General features: G+C 41.0%; 1 protein-coding gene across 9 annotated transcripts in view; it reads left to right on the top strand.

Moving 5' to 3' along the window:
• Window positions 1-16,668, top strand: part of dctn1b (dynactin 1b) — an 83,239-nt gene that overhangs the window by 14,788 nt on the left and 51,783 nt on the right. For 4 of the 9 annotated variants that reach the window (XM_078175373.1, XM_078175369.1, XM_078175370.1 and 1 more), the window contains exons 2-4: window positions 1,477-1,728; window positions 6,920-6,998; window positions 13,397-13,428. In XM_078175373.1, the coding sequence (XP_078031499.1) occupies window positions 1,501-1,728; window positions 6,920-6,998; window positions 13,397-13,428 (339 nt within the window). In that variant the 5' untranslated portion in view covers window positions 1,477-1,500. Of the gene's footprint in view, window positions 1-1,476; window positions 1,729-6,919; window positions 6,999-13,396; window positions 13,429-16,597; window positions 16,643-16,668 lie in introns of all 9 variants that reach the window. The other 5 variants (XM_033642736.2, XM_033642737.2, XM_078175367.1 and 2 more) reach the window with 2 other exon arrangements.

Raw genomic sequence — 16,668 nt, forward strand, 5'->3', positions numbered from 1 at the left:
AAACATCAGCAGTTGATGACAGAAACATTGTGAGAGCTGTCAAGAAAGACCCTAAAACAACTGTTAGTGACATCAGCAACAACCTCCAGAGGGCAGGAGTGAAGGTATCACAATCTACTGTTCGCAGAAGACTTCATGAACAAAAGTACAGAGGCTACACCAGAAGATACAAACCACTCATTAGCAAGAAGAATAGGAAGGCCAGGCTGGAATTTGCCAAAAGGTACAGAGATGAGCCTCAAAAATTCTGGGAAAAAGTTTTATAGACTGATGAGACAAAGATTAACTTTTTCCAAAGTGATGGAAAGGCGAAAGTTTGGAGAAAGAAAGGATCTGCTCATGATCCCAAACATACAAGCTCATCTGTGAAACACGGTGGAGGTAATGTCATGGCTTGGGCTTGCATGGCTTCTTCTGGGACGGGCTCTTTCATCTTCATTGATGATGTAACACATGATGGCAGCAGCAAAATGAACTCAGAAGTCTACAGAAACATTTTGTCTGCTAATTTAAAGAAAGATCCAACCAAACTGATTGGGAGATCCTTCATCATGCAGCAAGATAACGACCCAAAACACACTGCCAAAACAACAAAGGAGTTCATCAGGGGCAAGAAGTGGAAGGTTTTAGACTGGCCAAGTCAGTCTCCAGACTTAAACCCAATAGAGCATGCATTTTACCTGCTGAAGAGGAGACTGAAGGGAGTAACCCCCCAAAACAAACAACAACTGAAAGAGGCTGTGGTGAAAGCCTGGAAAAGCATCACAAAAGAAGAATGCAAAAGTTTGGTGATGTCAATGGGTCACAGGCTTGATGCAGTTATTGAAAGCAAAGGATTTGCAACTAAATATTAAGTCTCATTCACTTTAATCTATTTTAAGTTTATATGTTCCAATACTTTTGCTCACCTAAAAATTTTGTGTTCCATTACAAATAATGCTATCTTCTAAGTTGTGTATCAGATCCAGATGTAAATACCTGGAAATAAAAGCTGAAATGTTGATCTCTTGTCTCATATTCATCTTTTGATGTCAAACCCAAATGTTTTCAGTCTACAACAAAAGTAAATGAATTGGACTGACTGTTCCAATACTTCTGGAGGGCACTGTATGTGCCCTTTTATCTTTTATGGCCAAAAGTAAAACAGAAAGTTGTGGCAGTTTCTTCTGTAACAGACTGTGATAAATGATCAGATAATATCATCATATCGATCACAGGGCCCTGAATCACAAGAATTTGAATTGAAATCATATGGTGGCAGACTCCTGATTGTATCCTGATCTAACAGGTGATTTACACCCTCCTGTTTTCACAGGCTGACAAGCAGAAGAATCTCTCTGAACAGTAAAGCGACACTGATGTGTATTTTTAGTGGAATACCCCTTTAAAAGTCCAAATTAAACTGCCTCCATCAGCATTGATGTGAACCTGACTTCCTGTTTTAACAGCATGTGTGTGTTTTGTTGTCCCACCCAGACCACCAGCAGCGGCAGCAGCAGGATGAGCTCGGACGGGGGAGGGCGGCCCGTCAAAGTGGGCTCCCTGGTGGAGGTGATTGGGAAGGGGCAGCGCGGCACGGTGGCCTACATCGGCAACACACTGTTCGCCTCCGGGAAATGGGTGGGAGTCATCCTGGACGAGGCCAAGGGCAAGAACGACGGCACTGTGCAAGGCAAACGCTACTTCACCTGTGAGGAGAATCACGGGATCTTTGTGAGACAGTCTCAGGTAACCACAGAAACATTTACTGAATAAAAACCCAGAGGATGATGTCATCGTCTCAACCCTCCTGTACCCCACAGCACACCTCCTCCATCTATTGTTTTGGATCTTATTTTGTGAGATGTTTGAGATTTTGTTTTGCTCTTTATTTGACGCAGTGGGTTTGTGTGTGTGGGGGTTGATATTTTCCTCTGTTGTCTGTGTGGTGCCAGCTCTTTCCCACTGCTCCGGGCTGCATGCTCGCTGGTTTCTCATGAAAAACAAATTTTTTTTTTCCTCCCAGAAAAATACTGCAAAAAGCCCCCGATACAGTGAGCAAAGATTATCTATGGTGGCCTGGAGGGGACAGTCAGATACATCCCAAGGGAAAGCTATATAAATATAATCAAACACATACATTTCATGGCCATTTAATGAACTTTCTCATTGTTTTAGGTTTTGTTAATTAATTAAATTAAATTAATTAATAGTTTGAAATAGCAGATGTTTGATTTTAGTGTTAAGCTCTCAACATCAGACAGCAGAGTTAAAGGTCCCAGAGTAATGCAGAGAGGTGTGCTCCCTCCACCTTAGGCTGTCTGCGTAGGCCCGAGGAAAGCCAGAGGCCCCAGAACAGAGCCATACCGCCAAATATGATGCTGAAATAAAGTTTCTTTGACTTAAGTGGTCCCAACTTAAATAACAATGACAGAGAAATGTGTAGCCTCTGTAATGTCACTACAACAGCAGATCTCTCCGCGTTGACCTCCGTCTCTGGCGAGCTTTGTCAATGGTGTTTTGTTTTATCTCCATGGTAACAGATATATGAGTAAGAGGGTCAAAGTTCAGGGTGTAACGTTATGATGGAGTAGCATGTCCTGATTGTGTGCATGCTAATGCAACAGTACACTCTCTCAAGGACAGCAGCTGTACATACTGAAGGTAAAAAGAAAGAGTATGTGATTCAGAACGAACCCAGAAGGTATTTTAAATCCTGCATCATTTACACCCAGCAGTCTTCTTCTTCTTCTCTTTCTCTGCTGTTACAGCGTTTTTGGCGCATCATCGCCACCTGTCAGTCAGTGGAATAGTGTGAAACCATTGGCAGTAATGTGTTTTGTGTCATTTGTGAGTCAGTAAATACACTTTATTTATAAAGAGCCTTCAATACCAGAGTTACAAACAGTGAAGGAAAATGGAAAAACTGAAAATAACAATATAATAAACAAAACTAGTAAAGTTAGCTGTGAAAAGACACACACACACACACACACACACGCACAAGAGGCACAGGACATCTTTTAAACTTCTCAGACACATTGTGCCTTATACAAGAACATTACAAAACTCTAATCCTCGTTTGTTCATAAATGTTTGTTACTGGTTTCAACTTGGTAATAAATGATAATAAATGTCACTTGTAGATGAGTTGGTGTGTGTTTGTGAGATGTGACCACCAGCATAATCAACACCCCATCCCTATACTTTTTATACTTCCTGCAATTATAATCCAGTTAATCACATTTCTACATGTGTTTTTTTTTTTTTTTTAAGATTTATTTTTGGGCTTTTTTTGCCTTTAAAGGGCCAGGGTGTAAAATGGGTTGAAAACAGTGACATCAGTGGTCAAATTCTAGATTGCAGGGCTCACTCGCTCACCCCTCCCGTCGGGTAAATGACGGTGGCCTCGTAGGGACAAAAAGCCTTGCGCACGAGTTTTTCAGGAGTAGGTCTATCTAGCGACGAGGTGAATGTTTATTTAGAAATCTAAACCATGTTACGATATTGTAATGAATCCCTCACGAGCAGGAGACCAGAGGAGCGTTCGGGAAAAAGGCCCGTTTATTTGAGCACTCCAAAAACTCCGGTAACACTCCAGGGGGTAAAAGACTCCGTCCCAAACTCTGACTCTTCTAGCGTAACACACACACACTTCATACACACATACTCGTTTACCATACTAAGTGGGGACCCCCCTCCCCTCTCTGCTCCACCAATCTCCAGCCCGCACACTGACTGACAGCGTAGCCGGTAAACAGAGTTCAGCTGTTTATTTAGCCTAGCAATATCTCCGGACTATAGTAGCTGCAATGGACGACTTTGAACGCGATTTTGAAGAGTTTCTTGTAGCGGACACAGATCCAGAGCCATACCTGTTTGAGCCGGAGCATACAGATGAGGAACTCCATGTGTTTGATGCTGAGCGGGTGAGAAGAGAGGCTGAATGCACAGAATGGGATTCAATGCTTCTGCTGCCATCGTTGGGGAGATATATCACCAGGAGGAAAAGCGCCGCAGAGAGTGCATCACAAGGAGTGAAGTTGCGTCTTCTTTTCCTCGCAGATGACGGTTCGGGTTCATTGTCTCCTGTTGCGTGGTAAGTGTGGTCCATTCGCAAACTTTATAACTAAAAAAACTTTTCACTACTCTCTATCGACGAACACGAACACTCTGCTGTTTCCTCCTCCTTCTTCCTTCCTCCCGCTGTCTTCGTTGGTTCATTTATACACGCGAAACGTGTTCTCTGGCTGGATTGTCCGCTCAGTCTGCCATACATACATGGCGGCGCAAGATGGCGACCTCTCTAAAGCAAGGCCCTTGCTATATATATATATATATATATATATATATATATATATAAGCATAATTATAAGGCAACGAAAACCAAACAAATTTTATTTTATAGCAATTATACACTTATATAAACATATTAATGGGTAGAATATTCAGATTCAGATTGACAATAAACCATGCCAAATATTACACACTGGCCCTTTAATGGACAGGACAGAGTGAAGAGTGTGAAGTGGGGGGGGGAGGGGGGGAGGGGGGGGGGCGACATACAGCAAAGGGTTGCAAGCTGGAGTCGAAGTCGCGACTGCTGCAGCGAGGCATCACCTCTTTATCAAATCAGGAGTGAACAAATAATAATTTTCTGCCTTTATTCATTCAGCCTGGAGTCTGCTTTAATTAAATATTGGTCAAATTGTGTGCAGAACTGTAACAGTAAGAAGTGTATAAGGTTGTGAACTGTGTTTTCCAGTCAAATTCAATTTAGCCTAACTTTACATTTAAGCGTTATTTGGCCCTCTATTCAACAAGATAGCATAACATGGTTGGTACCAGTGGACGCCTCAGGTTCCTTAGTTTGATATGATACCTGTGTCTTCTCTTTGTCTAATGGCCCATTCACGTCTCTAGGATTACGTGATCTTTAAGTTGTGCTGATGATGGTCGTTTGAACGAAATGTTTTTCATTATTTAATGTTTTCAGGTTTTCTGTCCGTACTTTGGGCCGTACTTCCATCCATCCGATCCCTGTGAACACGATATCTCAAGAACATCTTCAGATTTGGCACAAATGTCTTCTTGGTTTTAACAATGAACTGATTAGATTTTGGTGGTCAAAGATCAAGGTCATTGTGACTTTGCATCTGTCTCATTCTTGTTAACACAGTGTCTCAAGAACACTGCGAGGGAATTTCTTCATATTTGGCACAAAATCTCTTGGACTCTAGGATGAACTGGTAAGATTTTGGTGGTCAAGGGTCAAAGGTCAATTACGTCAAATTTGGCACAAACGTTTCCTGTCTGTCTCATGTTTGAGAAGGCGATATCACAAGAACGCCATAAGGGTGTTTCTTTAAATTTGACACAAACGTTCACTTGGACTCAACACTGAACTGATTGGATTGTCAAAGATCAAGGTCATTGTGACTTTGCATCTGTCTCATTCTTGTTAACACAGTGTCTCAAGAACACTGCGAGGGAATTTCTTCATATTTGGCACAAAATCACTTTGACTCCAGGATGAACTGATAAGATTTTGGTGGTCAAGGGTCAGAGGTCAATTACGTCAAATTTGGCACAAATGTTAACTTGGATTGAACGATGAATTGATGAGATTGTGGGGGTCAAAGGTCAAGTTCCCTGTGACCTTATCTGTCTCATTTTTTAGAAGGCAATATCACAAGCACACCTCAAGGGTGTTTCTGTAAATTTGACACAAACATTCATTTGGACTCAACAATGAATTGATTGGATTTCGTTGGTCAAAGGTCAAGGTCACTGTGACTCTGCATCTGTCTCATTCTCGTGAACACAGTATCTCAAGAACACCTTGAGGGAATTTCTGTAGATTTGGTACAAACATTCACTTGGACTGAAGAATAAACTGATTAGAATTTTGTTGTCAAAGGTCAAAGATCACTGTGACCTGTGTCTTCAGCAGGTTTTGTTTGCTAAACATTACTCTGCCTCACTCCTCACCTTCAGCTCTGTCATTCCTGCTGCTTCTCCACTTTTTTCCCTGACGTTTGTCCATCACCTCTCTGCTCCTTTCATTTTCTTGTTCTCTCTTACTTTTCCTTTAAGACCCCCAAATTTTGGTGATCTATTCTGACTTATCCAATCAGGCCGCAGTTCACCTCACATGTTTCTGTTAGTGGCACTGGTAAGTTCTGTGCACCGTGCACAGACTGCACCATTTCATAATACCTGTACAGGGTGGGAGTATCAGATAACAAGTTAAAATGTGCTTTAATTATAGAAATACATTTATTTATCATGTAAATACATTAACTTGTATTGGCATGGATTTTAAAAGATCATTTAAAGATCAACCATAGATGTTTTCAGGGGCCTCCTTGGCCTTGGGCTGGGGTCATCTGTACCCTTTGACCCCCCTGAAGACGTGTGTGAAACATCTTTATTTAGCCAAAAAACACACTTCATACCTTTCTATTAAATTCCCTCTCAGACTGGTTGGCGGAGGCAAACAACCACAAGGCCGTATCTCTAGTTTCGGGAAAAAAGGTATTGTTGCCAATGAGAAAAATCGGTGGACGTGACAGGTTTTGTTGATTTGCGTGTACTTGACCCTTAAGAATGAATCTATTTGTTGAAGTGGTTTCTTCATGAGGACTTTGTTGAGTGAGTAAATGTCACCTGTGACCCAGGCGTACAGGAACAGACACACACAGAAGTCAGCTTCAGTATCAATCAGGTGTTGTGTTACTAATCCTCTTTATTATGTCTCTGCTCGGCTTAAAAGACTGTCTGACCCCGACTGTCTCTGCTCTGCAGCTCTGAAGGTGGAAAAATTCTGATGTTCTGTTTGTGTGTCCTCTTTAACAGTTGTCACTCCGTCTCTTCCCAGCTCTGCAGACATCTCTGGAAGACATGACTAACTGTCTGTCTCACTTTCTGTCTGTCTCAGATCCAGCTGGTTGATGATGGGGCCGACACAACGTCTCCAGAGACGCCTGAGCCCGGCACTGGGAAGGTTCCCAAACGCGGTAAAGGCACACACACACACACACACACACACACACACACACACACCGATGAGTTCAGTTTGTCCTTGGTCATCATTCACCAGAGGTGTTCAGTATTCTGGAGGTGTGTGTGACAGTAAAAAAAATGTACTGATGTTGATTCTGACCTTTGTAAGATGGAAGTTGTCTGGGGGACGTGCTCGCTCCGAACATTAAACATGCAGTGTGAGAGCACGCAGGTAAACAAATCACCTTGTTGTGACTTTAATAAAAACAGAATCAGCTGATGCTGGGCGCTCTCTGGTCTCTGGTTTCTGGTGCAGCAGACTTTTGTAGCTGTTTCATCAGGACATTAAAACTGTTTCAGCTCTTGAATCCAGGCTTTTTTGGAAATAGTGTCGTGTGTTTAACTAAATTAAATCCCGTCCGGTAGCTGGTGATGTGAAACAGCTTCAACCATCTTACCTCCTCTCTCCAGATTGGCCAGCGCTCTTTGTCTAATACCGCTCCATGGCTGTACGTCTCCGCTCAAGCGTCTTTGAGTTTCTTGAAAAGCGCTATATAAATGTATCTATGTATTCTTATTAGTATTAGTATTAATGATAGCCCATTTATGTCTCTAGAATTACTCGATCTGCAAGTTGTGCCGACAATGTCCGTTGAACAATATTTTTATGGCTCCATGTCGATGATAGCCGCGGCTAGAGGCATTATGTTTTTGGGTTGTCTGTCCGTCCATCTGTATGTATATCTGTACTTCCGTCTGTCCCATCCTTGTGAACACGATATTTCAAGAGCACCTCAAGGAGAATTTTGGACATATGTCCACTTGGACTTAACAATAAACTAATTTGCTTTAGTGGTCAAGGGTCAAGGTAACTGTGACCTCATCTGTGTCATTCTTGTGACATGATATCTCAAGAGGGAATTTCTTTAAATTTGGCACAAACATTCTCTTGGACTTGAGGATGAACTGATCAGATTTTGGTGGTCAAAGGTCAAGATTGCTGGTTTCCAGTGAATGCAATGTCTAGAACAGCTTGAGGAAATTTCTTCAGTTTGGCACAAATGCTCACTTGGCCTCAACGATGAACTGGTTAGATTTTGGTTGTCAAAGGTCAAGGTCACTGTGGCCGTGTTTGTCTCATTCTTGTTAATGTGATATCTCAAGAATACTGTTAGGGAATGTCTTTAAATTTGGAACAAATGTTCACTTGGACTGAAGAATAAACTGATTAGAATTTAATGCACAAAGGTCAAAGGACAAGGTCAGTGTGACCTAATTTTGCACAAATGTTCCTCTGGACTAAATGATGAACTGACTGGATTTAAGTGGACAAAAGTCAGAGTCACTGTGACCTTGCATCTGTCTTTTTCTCGTGAACACAATATCTCATGAACACCTTAAGGGAATTTCTTTTAAATCTGACACAAACGTCCACTTGGACTGAAGAATAAACTGATAGGAATGTTGTGGTCAAAGGTCACTGTGACCTCACAAAATATGTTTTGGGCCATAACTGAAGAATTCATACACTTAGTCTGACAAAACTTGACACACATGTCTAACAGGATAAAATAATGAAGGTCAAAAGGTCAAAGGTCAGCTTGACTGTGACATCATCATGTTTTAACGTCATATCTCAGGAACAGAAGGGGAGACATTTGGTCAGATACTGAATTGGTGACTCTAATCTTGAAACTGTGCTAATTGTATAGATCTTCTGTGTGTGAAGCATCCATGTTTTCACTGACATGGATGCAGACTGTCAGAGACACTGGACTGGTGGGCGGAGTCATACAACCACAGGGTGGACTGGTGGGCGGAGTCATACAACCACAGGGTGGACTGGTGGGCGGAGTCATTAAACCACAGGGTGGACTGGTGGGTGGAGTCATACAACCATTGGGTATTTTGCACATAGAATAAATTGGGTTTTCCCTTTTTTTGTCAGTTTGCAGGTCATTTTCTCAAAGATTTCACCAAATCAGCCTCGTACCCTTAAAGGGACAGTTCACCCGAAAATCAATAACACATATTTCTCCTCTTACCTGTAGTGCTGTTTATCAGTGTACATGGTTTTGGTGTGAGTTGCCGAGTGTTGCAGATATCGGCCGTAGAGACGTCTGCCGTCTCTCCGATATAATAGAACTGGAGGGCTCCCAGCTTGTGGTGCTCAAAGAGCCTAAAAATACATTTGATTAATTAATTTTGTCCTGCAGCTGTTGCTGAAACTGAATTATGGTGTTATTACCTTGTTCTACCCAGAACAGCTCAAATAGGTTGCTTAATGTCCACAATAATTTCATCCCTCATCTTCTTGTCCAAAAAAAGACAAACACGTCCACAACAAACAGCTCCTGTTTACTGTGACGTGGGTCAAAAGATGTTCAGCAGACAGCCAGGTGACGTGTTGTTGTTGTTAAACCTGCAGTTTAGTTTGACTTTTACAAAACGTCAGCAGAGACTTAAAGGACCAGGAGTGCAGGCGGAGGGATTTAAACCCACAACCTGTGTGTGGCAGAGTTTGTGCAACATTCTGCTTCATCAGTGACTCATGAACAAAATGACACCAGACTCTGAAATTAGATATTTATTGAAGAACATTTATATATCAGGCCTTCAGCAGAAACTTTAAACCACCATGAGCTGCAGTGGGGGAGCAGGTGGGGTTACACGGCCTGACTTAAAGGAACAGTTCACACCAAAATCAAAACTGCATAAGCCCCGTCTCCACCAAACCCTGTGGAACCAACAGTGACCCTTCAGACATGGTACCTAGACCCTCGGTGTGTTCAGACAGTCCTCTTAAATGTGGGCGGGGTTGTTGTCACTCACTGCTCCGTCCAGCACTCGCTGTATTTCCTCATCAGCGGTGACACAGATGGAAGTCTGCACCTGGTTTATCGTCCACAGAACGAGGCTGCACGCCCACATTTTCACAACAAAATAGAACAGGCTGCAGTGAGAGTCTCTCTCCATGGGATATTTAAAAATAGCAGCTTTGTGCATTTAGTCCTTCTCAGGCAAGCTCAGGGGTTTAGTGTTGCTGTAGCCCACAGGAAGTGAGGATTAGAATATATGACCTTCACATAATCCGCTCCAAATTAATCTATATTTTTAAAGTCATTACTAAAAGTGTGTGTCATATAAAAACTAAAGTGATGGTCAAAGTTGTCACAGTGAAATTTAAGGTGTGCTGATGGATTCACGTCATCAACTCATGCATTGAGTAACATTACAAGTTAACGTTCCACCTTAAAAGTTGCCGGCAGTCGGCCCAGTGAATGAAGTTATTTTTTCTCTTTCATTTTATAGTTGTAGTTTACTGATGTATGAACAGAGGTTACATAAAACCAGAGTGAGCGTCCTCTACTGACCAATCAGACTGCAGGGTTTCTAGCTCCACCTTTTAGTACCAGATCTGTGTGCTAGGTACCCCAACAGAGGGGGGACCAAACATGGGGACGCTAAGGAACCGTTCTCGTGGAAACGGAAAGAAAGCTGAACCTAACTGAACTGAACAGTACTATTTGGTGGAAATGGGGCTATATTTTATCTTTCACCTGTAGTGCTATTTATCAGTGTACATAGTTTTAGTGTGAGCTGTTTGGTGTCAGAGATATCAGCTGTAGAGATGCCTGCCTTCTCTCCAGTATAACTGAACTAGATGTCACTCAGCTTGTGAAGCTCAAAGCGCCAAAAAATACATCTTAAAAAACTCATCATCAGTTTCTCTTTCCAGAAATCATGACCCAGTTACTCAAGACAATCTACTGACCTTGTTGCGAGCATCATGTTGGAACCATTTTCTTTCTACCAAACTACACCTGCTAACTGTATCACTGCACAGAAGGAAGTTTGCATCTACTGCTAGCTCACTTAGCATCACTGAGCTAGCTACAGTATCAGTCTCCTAGCTAACAGAGTTCCGAACTAGCATGTTCTTATTAGCAGGAGAAAGATTAAGCAAAGAGGGCGACACACCAAGCAGAGTGGTGACTCTCCCGGCTGCCTCAGAGAACATGTCAAAAATCTCAGTCCAGAATTTATTCAGAGAGGAGCAGTGACAGAACATGTGCATGGAGTTTGCTGGAGTTTGTTGACACCGATCACAGGAAGGAGACACTATTTCAAATATTTTTGCAAGTGGAGCTTTGTCACAGTAGGCTCGGTGCAGAGGGAATCAGACTGTGTTTAGCACAAGTACATGATCTGTGTACCCTCTGCAAAATCTCCTCCCAAACATCAGCCACAGCAGACTCTGCAGGGCCTGAGGAGAGTCTGAATAGAAAGAAAAAAAACATCAAGATCAGGTTTATTTAAAATCTCCTGTTTCCCACCTGATCAGATTTAAGAAATGATCACTGTATTATTTTCCTCTCTCTACTTCCAACACAAGAAAAATAAGTTTCCTATCCTCTCCACATCTGGTCACTGATATGTTTTGTCCTCTAGAGATGGAGCTGCACTCTGTTTCCATGGTTACGCCTCACTGCTGCAGCATCACCCAGGGGGTGGTGATGGTTAGTTGGTGCACTGTATTCAGTTTAGCAACGTCCTCTTTCTGGTGCAGAGTTAAAGTGGTGACACAGGTTAATGGACGACTGTTTCAGGAAGAGGCAAAGTCAGACTCACCCCTCTTCTTAGTTTGTACATCCTCGATTCCTTTCCTAGCATCCTCTCCTCACGTCTTAGTCCCTCCCCCCCGAGATGAGAGCGGATGAGGATAGGAGGAGACACGAGGAGAGAGGAGTTGAGGCAACAGGTGTTTGACACAATGAGACAGCCGTTGTTCAGAGCTATCGTTCAAAGTGACATGAGATAAATATGACGTGTGTCACAGCTGCTATGAAGCTTCTTCTTATTTGTCTGTTATCTGCCTCCTTGTCTCCTCCGTCCTCTTGCCTGTGACCTGGAAATTGATGGGCCTTTGTATCCTAATATTCAGGCACATGCACAGATAAACCTCAGGTGGTGCTCAATCACCATTTGCCCTTTGCCCTCTGACTAGATAAGTTCCTTTATTGCAAGACATGTTTTTCTGTTTCTTTTCTTTTTAAATTTGACTCATGGCATCCATTGTCAGTTGAAAGCATGTTGTATGTCCCATAACTGCATTTGAGTCGAGCCCCTCCCTCTTTAACTTCCCCTGTCACAGTCACCACAGATAACGAACACAAATCGAGCGCCCTGCAGATCATCATCACGTCGCCCTGAGCTGCCTTCACTGACAGTCAGGTGACGACAGTGTTTGCCCTGAACCTCAGTGTTATTTGTCACTGTTGTGAAATGAGTCCACTATAAAAACATTTACAATACAACCAGCTGAATTTAGACAACAACCCTCCGTTGATCTTAAGAGCAAAGCTAGTCTGGTGTAAAACCACAAGTCTCCCTCCAACTCTCTGTCTGATTCAGGGTCAACAGCTGCCCGTGGCGAGCAGAGACGGATGCCACGCTGCTTTCCATCTTCCACGTGTGTTTAAAAACCAAAACTCAACCTGAAATATCGTTGACATCTCCCACACCACAGCTTTGATAATTCACGTGTTTTGGCGCTGCACAAAAATGTCGTGCGCAAAGAACACAAAGCCACAGCTGATGCACACATTCTCTGGGATTATTTAATTTGAGATTATTTAGAAGATAATTTTAAGAACTAGTATGTGACTATTTCAAAAGGAAGGAGGAGGAAAAGAAAATAAGAAGAGGAGTGGAGAAAAGTGAGGAGAGGAGAGCAGATTGGGAGGATTGGTTTGTTGATTATTTTATTAATTCAGAGAACAGCGTTTTTTTGTGTGTAAAGATTTGTTGATTGTGATGGTTATTGATTTTATAGATCACTAAAGTGTGCACAGTGTGACATTGTTTTCTTTGTTGTTTTCTGTGTTGTTGCCTGTTATGAATAAATGATAAATGTAGAAAGTGTGTGTGGCAGCAGCTGTGAGGTGTGCGTAGTACAGATCTTGAGACTCACAAATGTACTGAATGTACTTCGGCCTCAAGAGCTCTTCTGGTGCCGGCAGACACATAGAAACCTCCTGGCAGGGCGTGCCTTGCAAGGGAACAAAAAAACTTTGTGCATCCCCACATGCAAAACATTTTTGTGGAAGGGACCTGCCAGAGCATCTGCCCCAGAAATTTTTGGAGCACGGCACTGCTAATAATTATTGTAGCACTTTACATATAGTTTCCCAAGACACAGTTATTTTCTGCTCGTGCAGTCTTTTAACAGCTGACTGTGTCTGTAACAGCGTCGTGTTCACCATCTGGTGTAAAGACAATAAATCATGTTGACTTTAATCTGTTCGCACCAGGATCTTTGTGGGACTTTATACCTCGTAAAAGGCGACGATGATCATATGAAAACACGTCTCTCACTAACTTTCTTTCTTCCTCTGTTTTATCTCCTCAGAGATCCTGGAGACGCCCAAGTCCACTAAACTGGTGAGTCAGATAAAGACACAAAGTTCCTCTGCAGGAAATCAGGAGCAGATACACCAGCACACACCTGGACTGTTATAACACACACACTCACACACACACACACACACACTCCATGTTATCTAAAGTAAACCCTGTGTGTTTGTGTTGACTGTTGGAGGAAATAACGCCACACCTGTGCTGCTGTTTCACACTGAATTCATCCGTCTCTGAATCTCCGACTGCCTTCATCAAACAGTTCTTCCTTTTCCACAGGTTCTGTCTGAAGTGAGTGTGGGAAGATGATTCAAAGCTCTTTCATTAATATACTGACATTTTGTTTTCATGATCAAATACATTTATATCAGTCAATAAGGGACTGTTCTTTATTTATCAGGGGAGAGGCATGGCTGGGTGTGACTTAGGTTGTTGTGGGTTTTTTTTACCCTCCCTGAAGCTTACTCTTTGATGTTTGAAAATTAAAAGTTGGAGATGAAATCCTGGAGTTGGAAAAAGCCTCAGTTTTTCATTCTTGTCACGTAGACAATTTATTTTGGGGCAAATTTTAGATGAGACAAATGATTTTGATGAAATATCACTATTATAAGATCAGATTTGGTGATGTGTTTTTTCCTGATAGAAGTCATTTCAACTTGTATGCCACTCCCCTAAACCAAAGTAGAACAACTTAAGTTCCTCCCCACTGCTTCAAAAATTATTTGACATGCCCCACCCTTTTTGCACCCCCCCCCCCCCCCCCCCCAAATAAGGAACAGTCCCTAACATGTTATAATTCAGTCTAAATTAGAATAAATTGAAAGTTCTCAGTGCATTAAATGTAGTTTTTATCTGTGACAAGGACGTAGGGACACGTGAACATCTGCAACTTAAAAACAGTTTATACATGACTGTAAAAGGATGGAGAACAATCTGGAAGAATCTCCGTTTAATACACATGATCTTCCTCCATAAGTTAGAAAGACAGATTTCAAACTTATATTGGCATGAAAATTAATTTTCTTTTACATAATGTTAAATAATCTCTGAAATTGTGAGTTTACTAAATTAAACAAACTGTGCTGCTGAACCAGTTCACATCTGAAGGTTCAGTTTCATATCTGACCAGCAGAGGGTGATGTTGACTCATAAATACACTCACTGTGATCTGTGATGGAGCTACAGATAATTTATTTATGCGGTGAGTTCCCCTGAGATCAGTCAAACCTTTTAAATTAAATAATGTAGGACGTATTTATTATTGGAACATTTTATTATTATTAATATCTTATTATTCCTTTGTTATTACTCTGGGGATCTGTGTCAGACATTTAAAAAAAAATCAAATACATAACTCCAAGAATTTGATTTAGCAGTTTTGCTGTTGTGCTCACAGGAAGTACAAAGTTTACAGTCGAAGCACAGGATTAAAAAACAACTTGTCATCATGTTTGACCACCACAGCTGGAAAATTCTCAACTCTTAAAATTTGACATCAGAGCTAAATTTTAAATGTTTTTATTAATTTCAGATTTTATATTCCAGAACTTTCAGCAGACAACAAATAAATCAAGAAAACAGAACGTACAGTGTGAACAACTTCTTTGAACACATCAACGAGAGGAGACGCATTTTAAAAACTGGAAAAGGACAAACAATTTCTAAAACCACTAGAGGCAGTCGTGACAGATAGAGAACAACACTGCAGCACAAGCAGCAGGATGTTCCATGTTGATTAAACGCCCACCTTCAACAGACAACAGAGATTTTATTTTTTGAAGTTTAGTAAATGCATCAAATGCAAAATGTAAGCAGTATTTATAAGAAAAGAAAAAAATAAACAAGTTCAGAAACTTCATGTCCTCAGAAATGATTCATTCACATGATCATCTGATAAATCTGACAACAGATATTTTTCAGGTCCAAACACCATAAGTTAACTTTTAATGAACTGTTCAGTTTTTCTGAGCTCAGTTTATGATGGATTATGATGTCAGAAATACAGGTTAATAGATGTTAATATACTGTAACTGCAGCTTTATTTTCAGATGCTTAAATCTCAGTTGAACACTGATCACTGTGAGTTTATCACGTCCAGTCAGGTCTGAATGGACACGGGTTTAAACAAAAAAAATAAAAAAACAAACAAGAAAGCTTAAAAATTATAATAATTCTGTCACATATTTTTAAATATATAATAATTATAATTACAAACATAGTTTTTCCCCAGCTTTTTTTTCTAGCTCTTTAAAAATAATTTTCTAAATCTATTAATTTTTTTTTTTCTTCAAATTGCACCAGTTTACTCAGGGTTCAAAGGTTTGAATAATTGTGTCTGAGAGCAGCTCAAGAAAAGTGATGTCACTCCAGGTTTCAAAGGGTTAATATTTTATAAATACAAGAGCTCTTGGTTCACTTTTTTATTAGTTTGTCCTGTTAAAAAAAAACACACGCACACAAAAGTGAAAATAATAATAATAATAATAATAATAATAACAATAATTATTTCATGGAGCGCTCAATGTGTCGCGTATTTTAGGGGGAAAAACAAATCCAGTAAATGCAGAAGATTATGTGTCGAATCATGTTTAGGGTTAATCGCTTTGAAGAGAGAATATTTCAAAGCACATCAGTCATTTTTGACACATTTTTAAAGTATTCAAAATGTATTTTCCAATTATTTTTATTAAGCCAAAAAAAGGAATTACATGTACAGTATCATGCTGCAGCATCAGCGCTCGTTTCATTCAGTTCAGAGTTTTTAAATAATAAGTTCTCAGCTGCAGGAAAACATGACCATGTAAACAGGACAAAACATCAGTGCAATAATGCGCTAAGTAAATAAAAGTAGATAAATAAAATAAAATAACATAAAAAACAACAAAAGAAACTAAGTCTCTGTACAGGTCTTCCTTAATCTCCTCTTTTCCCTTCTCCACTACTCTTGTCTGTGTGTGACACATTTTTAATCGGGTTATTTTGCAGTTTGTGTGAAAACACACTGAGTGAAGAAATGTGTGTGTGTGGAAGTGAAATGATGATGTGACAAAATGTGCAGCACCAGCGAAGAGCGCCGACTCACCACGGTCCCTCCGTCACCTCCAGCATGCCGCCTCTGACAACTCTCTGATCTTTAACCTCCACCTTCCCGTCCTTCCTTCCTCACTTCCTTCCCTTCTTTCCTTCGACCACGCAGCGAGGAGTGAAGCCCAAAAAGGTGCTGCATGTTTCTCTAACCTCGGTACAGTGGTAATGTTATGGTGGTGA

Source organism: Epinephelus lanceolatus, chromosome 15 (genome assembly GCF_041903045.1).
Source record: "Epinephelus lanceolatus isolate andai-2023 chromosome 15, ASM4190304v1, whole genome shotgun sequence".
NCBI lineage: Eukaryota > Metazoa > Chordata > Actinopteri > Perciformes > Serranidae > Epinephelus > Epinephelus lanceolatus.